This window comes from Oenanthe melanoleuca, chromosome 3 (genome assembly GCF_029582105.1).
Source record: "Oenanthe melanoleuca isolate GR-GAL-2019-014 chromosome 3, OMel1.0, whole genome shotgun sequence".
Taxonomy (NCBI): Eukaryota; Metazoa; Chordata; class Aves; order Passeriformes; family Muscicapidae; genus Oenanthe; species Oenanthe melanoleuca.
The window spans coordinates 53,501,790-53,525,903 of record NC_079336.1 but is presented as its reverse complement, the minus strand read 5'-3'; the positions used below and the strand labels follow the sequence as shown (position 1 = coordinate 53,525,903).

The 24,114-nt window shown below is 43.3% G+C and overlaps 1 protein-coding gene across 3 annotated transcripts in view; it reads left to right on the top strand.

Moving 5' to 3' along the window:
• Positions 1-21,872, top strand: part of SLC2A12 (solute carrier family 2 member 12) — a 31,549-nt gene extending 9,677 nt beyond the window's left edge. The window contains exons 3-5 of one of the 3 annotated variants that reach the window (XM_056486556.1): positions 17,201-17,323; positions 19,379-19,511; positions 21,615-21,872. In XM_056486556.1, coding sequence (XP_056342531.1) covers positions 17,201-17,323; positions 19,379-19,511; positions 21,615-21,744 — 386 coding nt within the window. In that variant the 3' untranslated portion in view covers positions 21,745-21,872. The remainder of the gene's footprint in view (positions 1-17,200; positions 17,324-19,378; positions 19,512-21,614) is intronic. The other 2 variants (XM_056486557.1, XM_056486558.1) reach the window with 2 other exon arrangements.
• Positions 21,873-24,114: the final 2,242 nt, after the last annotated feature.

Sequence of the window (24,114 nt, the reverse complement as noted above, 5' to 3'; positions counted from 1 at the left end):
AATATTAAGTGCTGGGATGACTTGTCTGGCTTGGTATTAAGCAGTTCCTAAGTTGGGCAAAGCAGTGTTGTCTGCCAATATGCACTGGTATTGTCACAGACCATCCTGGTAGGCCTGGCATGTACTTTTTTGGAAGAGGTCCCTTGAGGTCAATGACCTGATCTCCCTTCCATTCAGTGTAATTAACTGGTCCCTCTTCAGCCGAGAACTGCTGTTAGTTTTGTACAGTAAAATTACAGAGCCCCTGGCTATCTTTCCTCTTCCTAGCCTATTGTGTCCTTACACTGGGAAGGTTAAGATGTGGATATTTGCTGCTGCTAGCTCCTAAACCCAAGATAACGGTAAACCCTAGACCTCTCTATGGTATGACATCATCAAATCTACAAAATACCAACCTGAGTCCTGCGAGAATCTGTCCCTCTGACTGTGTGATAGTCTTCAGACACAGAAAGCACATTCAAGGGACCATAATTCATGAGCAAGCTGTAGAACCATTGCCACTGCTTGTGTGGAACAGTACAAGTGGGAGTACTCAAAGGTTGTCACTGGACAGCTGACACTGCATTGCTGCATCTGCCATCGATCGCACTTGCACAGTTCCCACTCTCTCCTGAGGAGAGCAGGTCTGTCATTCCAAGGGACTAGAAATTAATTTCCTAATTTTCTTTTGTTTTGTTTCAATAGCACTTGCATAATGCTGTGCTCTGAAGGGGTTGACTTTTTAAGTCACTCTGCAAAACCCACGTGCCCAGTCCATTATTTATTAACAGATGTTATATTCTCTTTTACGCACTCTGGTTCAAACTTGCCTTGCAAACAAACTGTACTCTCCTGTACTATTATGATAAAAAGCTTGCCACAAGGATACAACCCAACAATTGCACTAACAACTCCCCTGCAGTATTTATTTGTTTTAAACATTACTCACCGGGAGAGCAGTGTGAGATAAGTATTCATTGCCAGCACTGCAAGCTTGACTGTGTTATCACAGCATTATTCCTTCCCTTGAAGATTGTCCTCGGGCTGGATTCTGCTTTCTGTGACATAGGTTCAAAACCAGGGATGAAACCCTGAGAAGAAAACGTTTCAAAACTTTTATCTGGCTGTTTCAAACATATATTTAATGACCCTTAGGGTGGGGTCACATGTTCAGTCTTGGCCTCCTGCTGAAATCTGCTTTCCTGGTGACCTGGCTGTAAATGGGTTCTTAGTCATTTGACTTGGCCTAATGTACAGTTAATGAGAACAATGTCTATTTTCTTGAGGGCTACAAAAACTGACATGTTTTCCAGGATGATCTGAGAAGTCTCTGAGGCCAGTGCTTGTTTTTTGATCTCTTTCCTGACTTGAAAGCTCAAATGCTCTCAAACAGAAAATGGGAAAGAACAGGAACCCTCTCAGCTCCAGCATGGAGAAATCGTGTAGAAAGCCACTGTGGGGTAATTTATACTGACAGTTGCATTTGCCTAGCAAGTGAAGGCCAGGTCTAACAGAGATACAGGTATTTCAAATTTCAGATAAGTCCTTTCAAGGCATTTTCCTGTGTTTGAAAGTACACTGCTCGTTTAAAATTTACAGCGTATAGAAAATGCAAGGATTGGAGAACCAAGAGATTGTTGGAATCTGCAAAATAGTCTACAACATCTCCTGTTTGGAGCCCTAATGCCTGAATGTATTCTCAAAGCCTAGTTTTCTCACCCTCAATGAACCTTTCTTAATGTAAAGAAGAGAAATGAGCCCCTCTGCTTATGTAAAGTAAATAGTTTTAATATATTTTTATGTTATTCATTTCTAAATCTGGTCTGTGGTCTGGACCAGAGTGTTCTCCATTGTCTGCTCATCAGTGGAAAGGAGGCATGGAGGTTGCTGTGCTGCTGTGTCCAGGCAATGCCTGTGGCACCTGGGGACAAAAGCACTGTAACCCCTGCACCACTGGATTTTCAGTGGGAAACTCTCGTGCTCCATGCAATGCCTGCCTCCCTGCAATGGCTGGCTAAGGTGAAGGTGGTGTTGGGATGTTCTCTTTGTGGATCAAATCGACATCTTTTGGATAAAGAGCGGAGAAGATCGTGCTCTTTTCCTTCTACACCACAAGGCCATTACTGGAATAAATTCACCCACTTTATTTGAGTCCATGCTGCATTATGTTCTGTGGGGATAAAAAAGACTTTATGTAGGACCAGATGACACAATCTTCACAGGACAGATCACACAATCTGAACTCTATCATCTTCTTTTTAACTGCTTTGTCCTTTTTTTACCTTTTTTTTTTTTTTTTTATTGTGGTCAAAGAGATAGTTACAATCCAGACTAGTGTAGAAGATATTTATAAATGCATTTTTCCATGATTTCTCTTTTGTTGCCAAATTACATACACTAGATTGATTTTTTAATGAACTAAGCATATGGTAAATATATTTATTGCCTTTTATCAAAGCACCCAGGCAGCACAGTGACGAGCATTCAAAAATAGACAGTGAGAGATAAAAGTCAATTTTGCATTACAAAAGATTTCACAGACTAGCAAGCATCTGCTTAGTCAATTTTTTGATTCTGGGGTGCTCTGTATTTATATCATCAGCGCTTACACAAGATAAAAGGGGTATTTCTTCTGTTGTGTTTCAGTTTAATTATGTTTGATGAACTGCAATTCAACTGCTTGTTCACACTCAATTTCACACAATTATGAGGACGTTTTGTGGATGCAACAAATGAGTGTTTCATCACACCACAGAACAGCACATGCCATTTCTCTTGGGGAGTTTGCAGAGGCATTCAGTCATTAGCTGAGGGGGTTTGATTGTCTTGGGTTACCCTTTGTCTGTGTGTCAGAAAGGACAAGCAAGGATCAGCCATCCTCACGAGGGAATGATGCCTGCAGAGCCCTCAGGAAACCACTCCTGGCTGCCATGTGAAGGGTGAGGAGTGCGAGAGGGGCTCCTCCTTGTTTGCAGCACGTTTTTGAAGAGGAGCATTGGAACCTGCTGCAGGTGCACAGGGGAGGGACAGAAGTGTGAGCCTGGGGATCAGCAAGTGCAGGCTGATGAGACGAGTGTGGAGTGCAGGTAGATCACCAATTCATCACCCAAGCTAAAATGTGATCACTCAATGTGACCCTGGAAAGTAACTGAACACAAAGGACACCCAGAAATCATCTAGTCAGGGCTATGACCATGCATGACCACTTACTAAATGACACAGAATTAACTGAAATAGTTTCAGGGCATCTCATTTACCAATGGCTCTGCTCAAACCACTTGAGGGCTAAAAACTAGAAGTCCTTTCTCATGAAGAGGCATCACTTCCTTCATTCACCACTGTGTGTGATACAACATGTTGGGATGCTGCAACAAGGAAAGCCATGCTCTTGGGATACCAGACTTATTTTCCAAAATAAGACTTTAAGTATAGGATTCCTGTGTTTGGATGGAGCATGTGCAAGAGAGTCTCTTGGTTAGCAAATGTAGGGCAGCTGTAGTCTCTCTGAAATGGAGTGGGTGCCCAGTGCTCTACTGCTATCCTCTCAGACCTGCTGAACAAAATTCAGATATCAGATTGCACCCATTACCAAAGTTCTGTTTTTCTGCCTTGACCATCTCCTTTTGCACCAGTTCAAATACTAAATAGGGACAACTTCCCCCTGTATTTCCTGCATATCCCCTGAGTGAGATTATTTCATCAGTAAGTAATTGGAAGAAATATAGTAGCACCATACACAGGTATGCAGGGATGCAATATGGTCTAGAGGCAAGGCTCTTTATCAAATAGAAGTCAGAATGTCTCCAACAAATCCCAGGCTGAGAAGCAAGTAATGCAGACTGAGCCTGGACCAAACAGAGCGTCTGTTTTCCCAGTCTGAATTTGTTCTTGCAAATTAAAGGCAAGTGAGGAAAACAGGACTTGGGCAGTACCTCTTTACACATGTGATGTTGTGGGAGTGAAGTTCAAGGGAGTCCATGAATGTCTCAGGGTTTTTTTGGTGTGGAATGAGGAACACCTTTAATGAGAGAGGAATGTCAAGTATATGCATTTGGACTGCATGTATGGCACTGGTGCCTTGCACAAGAGCTCTTCTTCTGTGAGCCCTTTAAACACATTTCTGTGTAACTGCAAAAGCATTTAGGCTGTTGGCCAATGAACTTTGGGATAAGCTGCTGGAGCAAATCACATCAGCTCTGCTGGCTTCATGGCATTTCATGCTGAGCATGCAGATGAAAATCCACAAAAATACCTACAACTGGGCCTGAGGGGCAATTTCATGACATGAATCATCCTCAAAACCTCAAAACTTAGCTGTATAAAGTCCAAAGGTACTTATGTCTCTGCCAACCTGTGACAAAGATGTTCTATTACTTCATGTCCTAGAGCAGCTGCCAGCTTTGTGTGGCTCTTCAAAGCCAAGGGATAAACTCTAGAGCTCTTTTCTTGGAGACAGACTCCTCTTCCAGGTGACACCTCAGAGCTGCAGCTCAAGCAGACACAATCACTTAGAGCCTTCTTTACACACAGATTGCTGTGGCCACAACACAAGTCAGTGTTGGCCAAGGCAAGTCAGTGTCTGCAGCTGGAACAATGTTTCCTGGGTTTCAGGGTCTGGCACAAAGAAATACCATATTTACCTATCCATGTAGATATAAACCTCAAAATATATTTTTAGCATATTTATGGTCAACATATTAAGTGTATAACCATGTGTTGGAAGAGGGGTTTAGAGCTTACTGCAAACCTGATTTTCCACGTTGCTGTTGCAGTCCCATTAAAGCATAGCTCCCATGAGTGGGTGCTTGTAGGGTTGGCAGTACTTTGGCATTGCTAAAAACCTGTAAAAGAGTGAAACTGAATCTCCACAGGAAGCCTTCTCAGACTGGGATGTAAGGGCCTCTGTGGCCATCTGCTAGCCTCAGCTAGGTGAGTGTTTCTGATTGGAAAACTGGAAAAAAATTACTTGTTCATCACTCTTTCTTCTTAGCTGCTGAAGTGAGCACATTACCTACAAAACAGGAGACCAGCTGGCTGCTGGGAGGAACTCACCAGTGCCCAGGGCTGTGAGGTCCAGACCCTCAGTGGATGCAAAACATGTCTGCAGAACATGGGAGGGCAAGCACAAGGGGAGGGTGAGCACAGGACCCACAAAATGGGGACACTGCAGTTTTGGGGACAGTACTTCCCCCAGGACAGCTCTCTGATGGACTCAGCCACTCACAGCCACCTCAGACTAAAGCTCCTCCTGCATTTGGGGATCCCTAGCACCTCCCTTCTCTCCCTGTGTGGGTGCAGAGGCTTACAGCAGGCAGATTCAAAGGTGCTGGAGCAGGCACAAGAGAGGATAAACACAGGTGAGCAAACCAGGGGCTTGTGGTCACTACAGTCACTTCCTCTATCCTGATGTAGGGAAGGGTGGCAGGCCACCAAGCCTGCCTTCATGTTTGGCTAGTTTCACACTGGTTAAATTCCTCCCACATGGAAGAGCCAGGGTTGTGGGTTTGTGCCCCCCAGGCTGGGTTCCCCAAGAAGGTGCAGGGACTGTGATGCACCATCTTGCTGCTGTGGGAGCTCTCTGCGTGGATCACCAGCCCTGGGAGGAGCAAAACCCATGCAGAGAAGTTGGTAAAGACAAGCCCCTAGTGAGGGCACACCTGAAGAGCAAATTTTTACTGATAAAAGTGTAGTTTAGGATGATAGATAGTCCATTTCTAGTTTAAACCTAGGCAGATTTGCCTATATTGAATATTGATCCTATAGGAATCATATATTGAATATATCTGAGTTAAATTTATATCAGCTTGAATGAATACTTTAAAACTGAGATAATTTGTACCTAAAATGAAACAGATGCTTCAATGTGTTTGGGAATCCAACTACTTCAGGAGCCAGATTCCTCAGATTATCAACAAAGACTAATATTTTCTCCACCAATTGGGGGCTTCCAGACCCCTGCTCTCTAACTCAGAGCATGGTGTGAACAAAACCAAGGTTGTGGGTTCAACCCCTGTTCAATCCCTGTGTGGGCCACTCACTTAAGAGTTTTACTTGATGATCCTTGTGAGTCCAATCCAACTCAGGATATTCTGTGAAACCTGTGAAATCTGTGACCTTTCCTTTGGCATAGTGCTCCCTTCCTTACTGGCTGTTAAAGAAACTTTAGGATGACCAGGAAAATAAATTAGACAGCATTCCACACATAGTGGGCTTTAACTTTTGGTAAGCCCTGCAGTGGTCATGCAGTTAGACTAGATGATCACTGTGTGTCCTTTTGTACTGACCTATTCTATTCTATTCTATTCTATTCTATTCTATTCTATTCTATTCTATTCTATTCTATTCTATTCTATTCTATTCTATTCTACTCTACTCTACTCTATTCTATTCTATTCTATTCTATTCTATTCTATTCTATTCTATTCTATTCTATTCTATTCTATTCTATTCTATTCTATTCTATTCCCATGTAAAAACCCACTTGTTTCCTCTACATCTTATTGTGAGCTGTTGGAGTAATTTAAATGCAGTTTTAAACCCGTGTTGGGGAATGTGGGGAACAAGGATGAAGTAAGAAAGATCCAGAAGGTTAGAAGAAAGCTCCAGGCTTCACAAGAAAAGTGAAATCCATAGAGGTGAAAAAGGAATTAAATCCATCCTCAATCCACCACTGTCTTTCTTATACAATCTTGTGTGGTTTGTGGTGGTTTCTCTCTGTGTTTCATTGGATTGATCAAGGCAAGACCCAGAGCTGAAACAGTGCCCTAAAGCCCAGAGAACTATACTGGAGGCAAATTTAGTCCCTTTGACTTTGGTCCTGTGATTGCTAGATTAATTGGCTACCTGTGTTAAAGCATGATTTATTGGCACAGTTAAAGGCTGAACCTTCTATGTGTCATTCACCTCAGTCACTAAATGCATCTGTAGCAAAACCCACAACAGCTGGTTTGACACATGACACTGTACAGCCCAGGGACATTATCACAGAGGTCATCTCTTGTCATCCAGAAAGCATAGGGTGGTTTTTCTCTGCCCCCTGGTGCTCTTGTGGGGCTCTTAATGATTGACCTGAGACTGGAAAATTGTGTGGAAATGAGAATTTTCAGTGTAGAAATTCTGAACCTTCCATGGATTTAGTTGTCTTTTCCTGTGTTTTGAAATATTGCAAGCTTTATGGTTTTGCACTTTCTTGGAAAACACCAGTAAAAAACATGAGATACCTAGAATTCACCTCAATATCTCCTACATTAAAGCAGTATTTCAGGCTTTTAAAAACATGCATTTGTCATATTAATTTATAGTGCACAGGAATCTGATATTAACAAACATTTATGCTCGACATTGCCTTGAATGACATTTGTTTACAATGTTTTATTTTTCAATTTCTACATTTTTCACAGCAGTTATGGCCTGACCCTAGAATTCACAAAAATTAGAAGCGTCAATTTTATGTTTTTTTGTGGTTTACTCTGGAAAATGGGATAGTGCTGGGGACTAATTCAAAACCAATCAAGTGCTTAAATGCTATGTTGGAATTTAATCAAGATAATAAATATTGGGAATATGCATGTTTTACTGAGAAACGGTACAGAAAGTCCTATTTCAGATAATAAAAATATTATCTTAGATTCTTTGTTTTATGACAAGATCCCTAGCACTGTTTATTTGTACTGAATCATCTTTTAATGCATGCATCCATGTGGTTTGAATATGACACTCCACGTGCTTATCTAGTTCATCATTCCTGTGCTATTCAATTCTGCCTCACATGGCCTTTACTTCACACTGTGTCTGTACTACCAAGCAGTAGAAACACAAGGCAAACCAAAATGAAAAATAAAGCAAGGGCTGTAAATTGCCCACTTCTCCCTATTTCCAGATAAAGTTTATCTGAAGCCTCTTGTTAACACATCAGCTATCCCAGGAATAGGTTTGCCTTTTCAAAGGCTGATTGGTAGTAGTGAAGTGTAAGCCAATTTATGATATTTTTTGATAGCTGGATGTTAATTATAGGATTTCAAATTTTAAAGCAGAAGGTGCTTTCTAAAACATCAGATGAATAGGTTTGTTCTATATCACTTAATAAAGCCTACAAATTTTTGGGGGCTTTTGTAAGTGTCAAAAAAGTCATAAGAAGGAAAAAATTGCTTTTGCCATAATGAGACATGGGAATATCAGTAGGATCTTCTTAATTGTTTAATTATGTTATTATATTTCAACCTCAAGACTGAATTTTAACATTATATTGAAGTGCACCTGCAATCAGAGGCATGATTTTCACTGGCATTTATGTTCCTGTTTGTAACTAATATGTTAATGAGGGAAAGTCTTGGTGGATCAGACCAAAGGCTTTGCCTTCTGAGAGACAGAGGCCTGGCCACTGTGAAAAGAGGGAGAGACCACACCAAGCCCCAGCCACTCTTCCTATGCCTCTGCAATGACAGTGGCTCAATCTGCTGTTGAAAAGGTGGGTGACTTCCAGTGGTTTGGCATATTATGTTCCACTTAAAGAGGGATTTGAGTCAGTATCCTGAGCTTGGTATTGTAAATATCTCTTTACTAATAGTTCTATGCTAGTAAACCCACTGACACAAAGGTACTGCTTAAGAGAAATGGAGCATGTGCTTCAAATTATGCAGAGTTTTAAAGTTTAGTTCATATTAGTTTCCTTAACCATGTCCTAGGAGACGAGACCATTGTGATACTGAAGTCTGTGAAAAAGTTTGCAGGTCGTCTGTCAAGCTTCATAAAATCCAGCTTCCTTCAGGAAAGAGGGCTGGGGAAGAATATTTTAGAAGCAAGTTGATCTTGGGCCAGATATGTGCAGAAACTAAAACTGGCAGTAGGACTTCATGTGCAAAGTCAGTATTTATTTCACTTGTAAAGTTCATGAAATGCAAACATGAGTTCTAAAATAGTTATGCCGAAAAGGTAAGAATGTGTAATCAATCACATAACTTACTGGCACTGCTGAGGAAGGTGAGACTGTCAGCCAAAGCACAGGCAGTGCAGTAAGTCTGCATGAAGTCAGGAGACTGCTTCTCCCATGGCATCCAAGCTGCTGTGCACACTGAGCTCTGGGAGGAGAGCCAGGAAGGTTTTCTCAAAGGGAAAGGGCACGCGGGAGGGCACCCAGCTTCTGCTGCCTTTGAAAATCAACCCCAAGTGCAGACACTCTCATGGAAGAAACAGAACTAAAAAACATTTTGTGGTGGTTAAACCCAGAGCCTTCACACCTTCCTCCTCACTGCCTTCATCCAGCAGCAACCAAAGCAAAGCATGGGCAGCAGCTTCCAGTGAGGAACTTAAAAAAAAAATCTGGATTACCACAGACCACTCACTAAACAAGTCACTGTTGTAAAACATTGCTTATCCTTTCTAGTGGGAGTTTTGTGAGGCATGTGCACAAATAAATCTCTGTTCTTCAAGAGCAAAGGCCTAAATTGCCCCCAATTGCTCTGTCACAACAGGTTTTTTTTCTGCTGTGCAACCCCTCAAGGACCACCAGTAGCTCTTGGGTACTGGAAAAACAGGTTCACTTATCCCACTCAACTGGGTAATTTCTCCTCTGCATACTTTGTAGAAGTGCAATAAGCTGAACTAATTCACATAGAACTTCCTCATGAATTAGGGCTTCTGGCTTCTGCAGTCATTCCTCTGCAAATGCCTCAAAGGATTATCCTGGATTCAATATTCTGAACAAATAAACACCTGCAAACAGGAATACATATTTCAGGTTTTAATTAAAAGGTCTTTTTTTGGATGGCAGTAATGTTATAATAAGCCCATTCTTCCTTGAAAGCTTGTTTAAATTTTTTCCTTTTTCTCTTTTTTCCTGTCTGCTGCTCTGCACATTGTTCTGTGTTGATAGGAGAATCTGAGTGTCTGCATAACAAAGGATGAGAGAAGCAGTGACTGTGATATCCAGTTGCAAACAAAATTGTCATCTCACACATCAGTTCAAAACAGCTTTTCTTAGGGTACCTGAAAAGATGTGCAGACTATTACATATCTGCCAACAGGAAGGCTATGATGCATTCTTCTTTTTTAACTTCAGCTGGCAATTAAGTACCTCACAGCTGCTTGCTCACTCTTTCCCCTGCCCCTTGCCCACTAGGGAGGAGAATTGGAAAAAAAATGTTAAACCTCATGGGTTGAGATAAAAGCAGTTTAATAATTGAAATAATAACAAAAAATAATTCTAATTATAATAATTATTATAAAAATAATACCAATAACTGTGATGAATAGAAAAGAGGCAGAGAGAGGAATAAAAACCAAGAGAAACAAGTGATGCACAACACAATTGCTTATCTCTCACTGACTGATGGCCAGACTTTTCCTGAGCAGTGATCAGTGGTTCCTGGCCAACTCTTCCCAGTTTATAATCTAAGCAGGATGCTCTATAATATAGAGCATCCCTTTGGCCTTGGTTCTTTTCAGCTGTCCTGGCCATGTTCCCTCTCGCTTTCTTGTGCACCTGCTCACTGGGTATGGAAGATAGGGCAAGGGAAACTGAAAATCTTTGATTTAGGGTAAGCACTACTTAGCAGCAACTGAAACATCAGTGTGTTATCAACATTGCTCTCATACTAAATCCAAAACACAGCACTGTACCAGCTGCTCAGAAGAAAATGGGACTCCATTCCAGCTGAAACAGGACAATTCTACTGATAGATTTTCTGCTGAGCACTTTTATTGAGCAAGACAGTCTGCAAATCACATTAGCTAAGAGAATTCTACCATTTCTAGATCCTCATGTATCTATCACTACTTGCCCAGTAATCCTTCAGATGAGAATCACCTCCTCTAAGAAAGCTCATTTGTGACTATTCTTGACTATTCTTTCCAGATGAAAATGCAGGCCTACAGTGGTGAGAGGGTAAAGGGAGGAAGGATCACTAGGAAAATCAGATGTGAATTGCATCCCACTACCCTCCTTTCCAAGCAGCCCAGAGCACAGATGATGGAGGTAATGCTTTGGAATCAGTATCTTCCCAAAAACTCCTCCTGTTGCTCTATCATAAACTGGAGGAGGCATGAGTGATTTCAATAGTCCACTGCAAGATTCCTTAAAAAACACATGGGAGTGCTCAGCCTGTCTATTAGATAGTGATGCAAACAGTGGGCAACAATTTTTGTGTACTCTGATACAGCCTCAGAGAAAAAAGGATTAAATCCCACTTGTCCTAATAATGTTACTGCAAGGAGTCAGCCTAAAGGGTTAACCATTAGAACCAGAATTGTGGTGTATCAGAAGAAAAGGAAAAGAATTTAGATTTGCTACATCACATCAGCTCCTCCTGTATCATCAGTGGCATCAGGCATCCTGCACCCAGTAGTCTGCTGCTTGGAGAGAAGCACCTTGGCAGCTGTAGAATTAAAGTACATATTTATTGGCCTCATCTACAGAGATCAGAATGCAGTCAGAGGCATGAGATTAGCTGAGGTTTCTCCTGACTCCCCCATCTCTCAGCAATACAGCAATTCCACTCCTTTTAATGGCACACACAGGGTAGGACTTGACCCTGTCAGGCTGGCTCTGCTGGCAGCTCACATGCTCTCCAAAGCAATACAGCAGATCATTTGCTCTGTATTTGCCAGTTATTAATTTTGAACAGCCACTTCAGTTTCATCTTATGGGGCAGAGCCAGAGAGAAAGATGTTTCTTGTTAAGCAAAGTCATAGATTTTTAACACCAATCATCTACTTTGTCCTCCTGCACAAAATTGTGGGTGGAGTTTAAGTCCAGTTTTTGTGTGTCATATCTCCTTTATCTGCTCTGGAAAAGGACCAATTCCCTCCCACCTTCTCCTTTTTCCAGCTTAAGCATCCCTCACTTTTGCCAGCCCCCCAGATGATTTTCATTGGATCTGCAGTGAAAGCTTTTTCCAGAGCTGCATTACATGGGTGCAGGGACAGTGCTGGGCAGTGCTGGTGTGTGACAGCAGCACTCGTGTCCCCCAAGCCCAGCTCTGTCCCAGTTCTGTGTGTCCTCACAGGCACACTCCTCACCACCACACACACTCTGAGGGTTTGTGCCACCCCTCTGATGGCACAATATGCCCTTTGAAATCAAGGCCAGCTGCTGCTGAACCTGGCCTTTAATGGGAAGTGTTGGCCACCTGGCTATTTCTGGCAATACCCAGCAAAGCAAGAAGCCAGGAAAATGAAAAACCTATTGGGTTTCATAAGCCTGGAATAAAAATCTGGTCTTGGCAAAGCCAGTCATTTGTCAAGTCCTGCTGTCTCATGGCAGCTTTGCAGTGACTTGTTTGCATCCTTCCCCAGCACTGATCATTTGTTACACACTCTTAGATGGTCTGCCTGTGTTACTTCATGGGATAATCCCTTCCTTATCCTTGTTTTGTAAGCAATCCAGTCCTCCTTTTAAAAATCTAAGATACTTCTGCCCACTTCTCTCCTAAGCTGTAAGTCAAATTAATCACTTTCCAGAGTTTGTACCTGAGAAACTTGAATTCTTTCACATATTGCAATGGGCATTTTCTGAATCTCACCATAAAGAATTTGATCTCACACAATACAGGTAACAGGGAGAAAAAAAAAGGCTAAGCAACAAATGAATACCAAGGGAATCTAATATTTCATTAATAAGACCTGCTGAGCAGCTTCCAATTAGCTTCTACCTCCTGGCAGGAAAAGGTCAAAACAAGGACATTTTTCATTCATGTACTTCAGTTGAATGTTGAGCACCCTGAAGCTCATGGTATTTCTCAGTTATTCTCAGTTTTTTCTGTTTCTCTGATGTGACTATGTTAATTTCTCTTTTTAAAATTTATTTACTGCATAGAAATAAAGGAAGTAAGGAAGTAAGGAAGACGACACATGAAGTTTGAGACATCTCTTTGCCAGGTATAAAGTTCATTAGTTTGGCAAACTAAGAGTCCATTTAATCAGTGTGTTACCCTGCCTCCAACCACTTTAACCTCCAGCCAATAACAAGTGCTGAGAGACCATGGAGAAGAAGAGGCCCACACAGCATGCACAGATGACCTTCAGCCTATCTGTAGGTTTAGAAAACTTCAAGAAAAATATTGAGGAATTGTTTTTACTGTGAACAATAGTTCTGTATGGTTCTTTTTTCCACACATATGGAGAAATAATGTTTCTTTCAGCATTTAATGATTTAAGTGACCAATATTTTTCATATTGGAAATATCTTGTGAAAATGAGTTCCATGGCTGAAATACTCATTGTGTGAAAAAGCACATCCTTCTGCCTCACCCAACTGCTGGACCTGGTAATTTCACTTGGATTCTCTTGGTTTGTATCTTTTAGAATGTGGCTAAACCCACTGCTCTTCTAACCCACAACACTTCACCAAAGGTCTTTGAGACTGAAAAGTGCAGTGGCTCATTCATCTCTAACCCTGTTCCTTTCAAACTGGCATGGTTTTCCTTAGGACTCTGCAAGACACTGTACACATCCCCCTTTCCAGCTGATGTTAGTCAGCTTTATCCAAGCTCCAGCTGGGAGCTCGCTCTAGCAGGGTGATCCCTTCCTGCATCCCAGTGGAATGTTTTCTTTAATACTGGGATGTCACTGCTTCTGTCCCTGGCCTCTCATCCTCAGCCAGCACACTCAAAACACTTGGCTGTCTGATGATGGTATTGCAAGTAATATTTCAGCAGTCATACTGTCTTTTCTTTGTCTGGGCACAATGTACACTTTTTTTCTGTAGTTTTTCTGTGCTGAGCTATTTCTTATTTATTTGGTTGTATGTATATTTTAAGCCTTCGACCATGTAGTTTAAACATTCTCCAGAGCACCACTGAAGCCCTTACCCTGATCTTTATAGAAAGCAGGCTTATGTTAATATTGTTCTCCTGTCAAAACAAAATGTGGTAGGCTCTTGGCTTTTTCCTTTCTACAAGAATATTGAATTTTAAGTGTTATAACCAGTGTAAAAAAGCATTTGGTCATGGCTGCATCTTGAACTACCCAGGCTCAGCACTGAAGCACAATTTGCCTGTTTTTCTCTCATTAAATATCCAACCAAGTGCTAAAAGGAGCCATTATCTCTGGTATGTAAAATGTACTCCCAGCACTGTGCTCAATTACTCGATTTATTCAGTCTTAATGGGACCAGCTGAAATCTTCCATTACTATTCTGTTTCCTGCTTGTACAGCCCCTGTGACTTTGTTTAGAGGTGGATGTCACCATCCTGGTTGTGGGGATGTTTATAATATCTGAATCTTCTGCTCTTTCCACTTGGGCAAGGCATGTCAGGCCAACTAGTTTCTGTGATATTTAATTAAACAGTTAAGCTTTCTGATCCAATGCAGCATTTCTGTCTGCATTTGCAGTGTGTGTTCTTTTCTCTATATTGTACCATAATAAAGGACCATTAAACCACACAATTCTTCTTAACTGCTGTCAACACACAGCACACTGTGGGTCAGCAAAGGTGAGTTCCTGCCTGCAGCAACAAATCCCTGCAGTTGCTGAATTGAGCACAGAGAATCATGCTGTCCAGCCCTCAGCCTCACCTCTTACCTGCATCTGACCTGGGCATCACCAGCTCTCTTCCCACCCAATCCACTCACACCAGCCAGGGGTGACACTGAAACCTGCAGTGTGGTTGCTATCACAGCATCCTGTGGAAATACTGCTGGGTACCAGCAGATGGAGGGTGGGGGTGGAGGGTGGTGTTTGGATCCTCTGTTCAGGGGCAGGATTTCCCCTGTAGAGTGCCACTGCTTAGGCTGGTGAAGGCAGAGCACAGGGGTGGCTTGGCAGCCACTTTGGGAGGTGTAGGTTAAATTTCTGCAGTGCTGTGTGCACAGAGCAGAAGGGAGCAGCAGTCATTATGAATGGGAGCCTGAACCTAGCTGCTGGCTTCCCAGAGCAAGTCACATCCCTGCCATGCCTACAGCAGCTGCTGCTTTTTGTCAGAGGTACAAACAGTAAACACAATCCCAGAGAGGTGCTAAAAGCAAAGAATTGATGGTTATTGCTGCTTCAGCTTGGGGAAAGGAGTAAACAGACTGTAGTGTCAGATTTCTACAACTGCTCTTTCTCCCCTGGGGAATGAGCCTATCCACTCCTTGCCAGCTAAGCAGAGGTCAGGGCCGTGCCAGTGGGTGTAGCTACCACTAGCACACATGAAGAGCAGTCCTGGTGTTTTGGTGGTGTCTGTCTAAAGTAAATAAGTGATTGCAATAAAAGCAGCTACCCACTATTATAGCTGATCCTCGAGTATTTTGGTTTCTTAACAGAAAACAACACAATTCAAACCTCCAGACAAATTATCAGTTAGGCTGAAAGGGCCAGTCTGTCATTGGAAAACTGCATGGTATTGGAGTTGCTGCAGTGCCACACATTTCAGCTGCAGCATGAGCCATCCTTCAGTGCCCAGAGCACTGCTTTGTTCCTGGGGTTTGGTTTATGCCCAGCAGAAAGTGGGTTTGGATTCTTTCAACCTTTATTTTAACTCTAATGTGATGGCAAATATCCCTTTTACCATTTTTGATGTGTAACAATTTTTGCAGCTGAGCTTGTGTGCAGGCAGGCCATCCTGTGGAGGTGAGCTGCAGGGGCTGTGGTCCCTTCCCTCTTGCTTACTTGCTGCTTTGCTTTTCATCCTGAAGTGTTGTGACTTTAAATACTAGTTTCAATAGCCCTGGTGAAAAATACAATCATGACATCCCCGTGGATGTGCTCAGGTGCAGGGCTAGCTGGCTTGGCAGGGAAAAACACCTGCTTGAGAAGTCAGTTCATTTCTTCTTTGCTCCACAGAATGCACCGAGGGTGCTTCTTCACAGCAATGTTTGCCTTGTCAGCAGCAAGTGTGTTAAAGCTCAACCTGATCCAAGTCATTTAAAAAAAGAAAGAAAAGAAACAAAAGCCTCTCTATGGCTGCTGTTAGACATGGCAGGTGTGTTATGGCCACTTGACTGTACCCAACAGGGTTAGGCTGCTATGAAGTGTGGTCTTGATTCTCTGTAATAAAATTATCACTCTTCTGGGTCACTCCCATGCTGGGACTCAAGCTTTTTTATTTTTCTTTTAAAAATATAAAAATCTGAGCCAAGTCTACAAAAAACCAAAAAACAAAAAACCCTTAATTCAAATCTGTAGTACAAAGAAATCTAGAATTTGCTCAAATCTGCTCTGTTGACTCTAAACTCGGGGGTTTTTTTCCATTTCAGCTAGTCCTTTTTAGTTTCCTCCTGGAGCACCTTTTTTTTTCCAGTGCTGTCACACAGGAATTCTACAAGCATCCAAAAGGATAGTACAGCATGAAACACACTTGGACATACAGGAGCCTATTTTAAAAATATATCTTTTAGACTGCCCAGTGCAAGTGTTCTGGGTAAACTCCCATCTGTCATTTTGCAGAAATAATAGCACAGATGAGCAATTTATAATGGCTATGTCCAAGGGCCTGAAGACACAGCTCCTCCAAGTGAACCTCACTGCTCTTGTGCCAGTCATTTGCTAACCCACAACTCTCCTAATGTATCTTGCTTGCCAACAAAAGGAGAGGGTGGAGCAGATTTTTGGCTGAGCTTTGGGTTTGTTTGTGGTTTGGTTTTTGTTGATTCGTTTTCTGATAATCAGGAACAGTCCAAAAACTTGTCTTTTTTTTTTTTTTTTTTTTTTTTTGGTCTTTTTTTTCCTTGCTATCAAGGTGATTACACAGCCAGCTCTTCATGTCTGAATTTGCTTTTTTGAGCTAGCAGCACCAGCATTTAGATCACCTGTGGTGTGGTGTGATATGAAGGGGTCAAAAATCAGTCCCTCTCTTTTCATTTATAGCTCAGCAATCTCATTTATGTGGAGCAGAGAGCTGGAATAGCAAGCATACTTCAGCGTGGCAGGTTGATTTACAACGTGGCATAAACACACAGTGCCCCTCTGAGGCTGAGGATTGCTTTGGTTTGCTGCCCCAATTCCATTAGTGCTGTGTCACTCAGGAGTTATTGGGTCAGAACTCTCTTTCACAGCCAGGTGTGCAGTCAGAGCTCACCTCCCCAGTGCAGTGCCACCTGTCCCGGGCTCAGCACCCACTGGGCAGGGATGAAGGGATGGGGACCTGAGGTGAGGCTGATTGCTGCCCCTGCTGTCTGCAGAGTGTGGGCCCTTGCAAATCTAACTTATTATTTCAGGTGGCCTCACCTGAATCCATGGACTGCCTAGATTTACAGCAAGGAAAGTCATCCTTCCAAAGAAACATTTTTTTTCCTTGTATTTCAGTGTCCTGGTTGGTCCTGAGTGAAATTTTCCCCGGTGGGATCAGAGGACGAGCCATGGCTTTGACATCTAGCATGAACTGGGGTATAAATCTCCTCATCTCCTTGACGTTTTTGACTGTAACTGGTAAGATTTCTCCATGTCTTTCCAAGTTGATATTCTCCTAGTGGGTGAAAAGTCTCTCTTTTACAAAAGCATTGCTACAATTGCAGCTGTGAAAGCCCAGGAGACAAGATCTCTGTTTAGGTGTCGCTGTAACTTCTCCATTCTCACCACATCTCTGTGCCAGTAACTTCAGCCTCAGTGCTGGTGTCAGATCAACCTGCACACCAACTCCACAGGCTGTGAAACTCAGGTCTTAAAAACACTACATCATGTTAAAAATACATCATGTTTAGGATTAAGTCCTGCATCTTCTGAAATCAATGCAAGTTCTGTTCTAGATCAGATCACAGCTTTTCTGATCATAAAAATTTTTAAACCCAATTCCATTTAATTCATTCCTTTTCACAGGAATGTCTTGGCTTTCAGAAAATTTTCTTTAGAAAAAATGTCTTTGTGAGTTAAAACTTTCACATTTTAATGTGAGAAAATAAACTACTATATATGACATTTAATGTGATGATAATCAAAGGGGAAGGTTAAGTGCTGATGCTAAAATTTGTTGATTAGCAAGCTTATTTTTCTAATTCTATATAATGTGAGGCTTTGTAAATTTTAGTTTTCAGTCTTATTGTGTGGAAAATATGTGCTGAAATTCAAAATATATGAGAGAGCAGAAATTCCAGGATTCCCTTAAGTCTACATTACTCTCCACCAGAGGCAGGCAATCAACTCACAAAAAGTCAAGGTAGTTTTCACCATGTTAGATGTTTTTTGAGACAGATTTGAAAATGAGTGTGATCCATTACCAAAAAAAAAAAAAAAAAAAAAAAAAAAAAAAAGAGAGAGAGAGAGAGATAGAGAGAAAGAGAAAAATGCATCCTCCATCCTGATTAAAACTAGGAAAAATATGAAAGGTAAAGTTCACTGTGCTCCCACTCTCACTTGTATCAAGGGTCTTCTTCAAAAGGACAGCATCCAGTTACTCCCATCACTACCCATCAGTTTGCATCACAGAACTGCACTCCTGAGCTGCACAAGCTTTTGGACAAAAACCAAACGAGAAAATGCACCTGCTCAGTCCTTGGACCAGACTTGAGTTATTCCTAGGAAATGTCCCCAGAACCACCCAGGTGCTCAGTGTCAGCTGCTTCACTGGGAGGTCCCCTCTTGTCGTGCAGTGTTGGTTGCTAATGCTCATCTCGCTGTTATCCCGGTCTCACTTTCAAAGACTGCAAAGCTCCCTTGGCTTAACTGGGTCTAATCTGGATTTATGGAAGTGTAAGTACAAGAAAAGATGCATTCCTCATCTAGGGCAGAAAGGCAGGATTGGGAATTCTGTCAAATGAATACACATGGAGGTCACAGTGGCCAGCAGCATCTGCACCCATGTGTTGATGCAGAGGTGCCAGCTGGATTAGAGGCTTCAGCTGCAATTTTCAGCTCATGACACGAATGACAAATGTCTCAACTGTCCAGGTTTATCTTAGCAGGGAAAAGGGCTAAGGGGGATACAGCAGATGGTTGGGTTTGTACCTGCCCCTGGGCTGTAGGCTCAGAAAAACTGATTCTTGGATGGCTCCATTAGGAGCTCACTCTTGGATCACTTTCTGGCACAGCATCCATGACGTGCAGTGGAAATGCTGGGCACTGACAGGTGGGGAGGATTAGCTGGAGACAACTGTAATAGTGTGAAAAATGCTTGGATTTGCTCCAAGATAGAATGTGTACCAAAACCAGACATAGACAAAAATTCAAGGCACTCGTGATCCTCACTGCCTTCCCACAAACCAGGAACAATGGCTACTCACTCTCTTCATCCAGATTAATTGCAAATAAAATAAACCAATATGTTCATGCCAAGTGGGCCAATATGAACTCATTAATTTTTCTTTCACAAGTAGTATTACAAAAAGCAAAGCCACTCTTCTTTTTTTTATATATGTGAGCTAAGAATAGCAGCCTAGCTTCTTTCTAACTTCTCCTGTGCATTAGGGGATGTATCCTATAAAATACAGCAACAGGAAGAAGAATTGCAATATTTGAAAATTAAAAAAGACATGTTTTCTTCCTTTGTAGAGCTCATTGGCTTGTCCTGGGTGTGCTTCATTTACACCATAATGAGCCTAGCATCACTGGCTTTTGTTATCATGTTTATACCAGAGACAAAAGGATGCTCTTTGGAGCAAATATCCATGGAACTAGCTAAACAGTAAGTACCAAGAGTGTGACTGCATCCCCCAAGTGCCAGAGGGACAAAGCCTTTCAAAATATTGATAAAACAAAAGGAAACTATGTGGGAATTTTCCAATTCTTTCAAGGCTTGAGCTTGCACCTGTTGATTTAAGTAGCCACCATTTTGTTGGTGCTGAAGGACCAGTCCTAAAGGCAAGGTGGTTTTTGAGCACCCATTTGAGGAACATCTGCAGCCAAGTCTGGCTCCCCAGCACTTTTGCTGGCTGGCATTCCTGGATGGGAGGGTGACTCTGATCTTGCATTTAGGCCTGTGTGTTTTGGGTTGCATGCAGAAAATGGGAAAGAGAGATCCTGAATTTCAAATTGTTTTGTCCTGGGTGTCACTTCAAGGCTCCATGTGAATTTTGATAGCTGTTGTAGACGAATTTTTCTTGTGTCTTTACTGACACTGTAGACAGGTGAGGGTCTGTCTCTTCTCCCAGGCAACTAGTGACAGGAGAAGAAATGGTCTAAAATTGCATCAGGGGAGGCTTAGATGGGATATTACAAAAAAATTATTCACTGAAAGGGTGGTAAGGTGTTGGAAGGGGCTTCTCTGGGAAGTGATGGAATCACCATCCCTGGAGATGTTTAAAAATTGTCTAGATTGGGTACCTGAGGACATGGTCTCATGGTGAAGAGAGCAGCATTAGGTTAACAGCTGGACTTGATAATTTTACAGGCCTTTTTCGACCTAAACTGACCTACTAGTCTAGATACTTTATTTTGTCAGTAAAAATAATTAAAGTGTGACCATCTTAGTATCATCCTATATTAGTATTTTTCTAGATTACAGGAGAATATTTGCCACTCAGCCAGGCTTGAAGGAGCTTGTTTATGGACTAATTAGTTTAGGGAATAACCGCCGGCCCTCGGGCTGTCCCTTCCCCTCCTCCTGGAGAAAGGCATTCCTCCCTGCCGGAGCCGGGACCGGGACCGGCGGAGCGGAGCGTGCGGCGGGGCCGCCCCCGCGCGGGCAGGCGGGGAAGCGCCGGCATCCCGGGGCATCCCGGGGCATCCCGGGGCATCCCAGAGCATCCCGGGGCATCCCGGGGCATTTCGGGGCATCCCGGAGCATTCCGGACATCCCAGAGCATCCTGGGGCATCCCGGGGCATCCCGGGGCATCCCGGAGCATCCCGGAGCATTCCGGGCATCCCAGAGCATCCTGGGGCATCCCGGGGCATCCCGGAGCATCCCGGGGCATCCCGGGGCATCCCGGGGCATCCCGGAGCATCCCGGGGCATCCCGGGGCATCTCGGGGCATCCCGGGGCATCCCGGGGCATCCCGGAGCATCCCGGGGCATCCCGGGGCATCCCGGGGCATCCCGGAGCATCCCGGGGCATCCCGGGGCATCCCAGAGCATCCCGGGGCATCCCGGGGCATCCCGGGGCATCCCGGGGCATCTCGGGGCATCCCGGGGCATCCCGGGGCATCCCGGAGCATCCCGGGGCATCCCGGGGCATCCCAGAGCATCCCGGGGCATCCCGGGGCATCCCGGGGCATCCCGGGGCATTCCGGAGCATCCTTTAGCATCCCGGGGTATCTCGGGCCATCCCGGAGCATCCGGGACATCCTGTAACATTCCGGGCATCCTAGAGCATCCCGGGGCATCCCGGGGCATCCCGGGGCATCCCGGAGCATCCTTTAGCATTCTGGGGCATCCCGGGGCATCCCGGGGCATCCTGTAGCATTCGGGGCATCCCGGGGCATCCTGTAACATTCTGGAGCATCCTGGAGCATCTCGGAGCTTCCTGTAGCATTCCGGGGCATCCCGGGGCATCCTGGAGCATCCTGGGGCATCCCGGGGCATCCCGGGGCATCTTGGGGCATCTCGGAGCATCCCGGGGCATCCCAGAGCATCCTTTAGCATTCTGGGGCATCCCGGGGCATCCCAGAGCATCCCTGGGCATCCTGTAACATTCTGGAGCATCCCGGCGCATCCCGGCGCATCCCGGCGCATCCCGGCGCATCCCGGGCGCAGGGCTGGCGCTCGGGTGTTTCTGCCGCCCCGCCCTCAGAGGCAGGGAGAGCCCTCCCGTGTGCCGCCGGCAACGTGTGCGGGTTTGTGCTTCTGCAGGAAATACGGGAGGACGCCCTTGTGCGGGCTGAGCCAGCGCAGGGAGAAACTGGTGCCGGTGGAACTCGCCAAGAGAAAGAGCAGCTCTACTAGAGGCGGGACAAGCAAAGCAGCCTTCACCAAAATCTGATCAACAAAAGATGCTCACACTCTTATGGGACACGTGGTGTTGCTATACACAAGATATTCTCTTTTTATTTCTTGGTAGAACTTCTTTCAGTGGCAGTTTACAGCCAACATTAAAGGTTGTTATAGTTTATAACTAACTGGAAATCTCGCCTCTGTTTCTAATCAGCATTCCTCAAATCCCCTGAGGTTACTCACCTCTTGGAAATTGGAATATTGCACACAATTCTCATATTCATATTCAACGAGAGTTCAGTCTGGAGAAGTGCAGAGGAGAATCAGGGAGAAGAAAAAGTCTCGTGGAGGATCCTACCAAAGACAGGTCTGTTTAAGTTAGTAAAAATGGGGCTTAAAAGGTTAACAACTCTCTGTCTGTAAGTTAAGGAAAACAATGCTCTGGAACAAAAAATGGACAACTATGGAAAGCAAAGGATGACATTAGTGCAGAACTACTAGATATAAACTTTTTATAAATTAATTTAGGATTCAGCTTAACAAGATTTGAAAAAGGATCTTGTTCAGCTGAACTTAATTATTTATGATGCAGAGCAAAGTCAACTTGTAAGAGGAATTTTACATACATTTTCTCAGTAAGGCCAGGATTCAGTGACCTAGGAAATACTCCTCAGAAAACATTGTCAAATTCTTTAATGTGGAACATTAAATGCATCCCTCTCTCTACAGCTACCTGAAAAGACATTGTAGCCAGGTGGGGGTACGCCTCTTCTTCCAGGCAATCAGTGACAGGATGAGAGGAAATGGCCTCAAGTTGTACCAGGGAAGGCTCAGGCGGGGAATCTGTAAAAAATTTTCACTGAAAACGTGGTGAAGCATTGGAATGGGCTGCCCAGGGAGGTGGTGGAGTCATCATCTCTGGAAGTATTCAAGAAACAACTGGATGTGGCACTTAGTGCTCTGGTTTAGTTGGCGTGGTGGTGTTTAGCCAAAGACTGGACTTGATATTGGAGCTCATTTCCAACCTTATTGATTCTATGATTTGCATAATCAATTAACCTGAACTGACCATGGCCTTACAGAAGAGGAGAGAGGATTTCTTTGGCCTCTCATTTTGCCTCTCATTTCCAGGAAAGTTGGAAACTGAAGGTACCAGAGTTGATGCCAAAATAATTTTGTTTCTCAACACAGGACACACTAGACTTTGGCTTTTGGACTCAGAAAGTGAGAATTGTGTGGTACATGGCAGCACATGGAGAGTTCAGGAACCGTAATCACTGCAGATCATAAATTATTTCCAGTTCTTGGTTATTGCTCAGCAAGTGTATCCTGAAGTACTCAACAAGCCTCTATAAAGGGTTATCCATATGGCTCCCATAAAAGAACATTGGTCTTTTTTTTCTTAGAAGTTTGATAGATGTTGTTAGAGTGATCAGTAGATAAATATTTATTAGCAGATAAATAAATGGTTCTTTGTTTAAAGAAAAAAGAAAAACAACAAAGCATGCTTTAAAAGCATGTTGACTGTCTGCAGCCACAAAGTGGCATTTCTTCCAGCATTTCATTGAGGCAGCAAGACTGACAGAGTCAGCTGGAGTGCAGATACTAGTTTGAACTAAGCATGTGATCCCACTTTATTTGCTGTCTCATAGCATTAAAACCACCTGACTGTGTTCTGCACTGAAGGAAAAGTGACTTACTGACACAGATAAAGTTTTACTTCTGAGCAAAGCATATCAGTTCTGATCAGATTGCACTTCTAGATACTGACACCACAAATTTCTACAAACAAGCCTAGTCAAGACTAGGCTCTAGTGAGCTCATGTCCAAAACCTGAAAACAAACTATTGAAGCCAAGGCCATTATTTGCCTGAAGCCACTGAAAATTTAGCTACCTCTGCATGAGAGCCTTAATTTTATAGCACTGATGTCTAATGAAAATCTCTTCACCTGCTTCATGTCTATGCTGGAGGATGGTTAGCAATATCATGCATTCTACTAAGCTTCAGAATGAGAAATATTAAGGTGACTCTGGGTAGTCTTTCAAATATGCTGTCAACATCATTCTCATACTAACAAGTGCCTGGGATTAAATCCAGTAATATTTAGTATTACTGTATTTTAAGACTATATTGCAGGAAATTAATCAATTTCCTGATCCTGGACTTTACCAGGCAGTGGACTATTTGCATTTCCTTTTGCATCCCCATTTGCTCTGGCTGGTACTGTTTTCTGATAGCTGCCTCTAGATAGCAGATGTTTGCACATACAATCCAAGCCTGTACTGGCTTTTAATTTCTATTACATTGTATTTAGTGAAAGGGGCTTCTGCAAAACCTTTCTCAGCGTTGCAGCTTCCCAAACAAACCTCTGCTGTAATAAATTTTCTGAATGTTCTTACAAAAATAAATTTAACTTA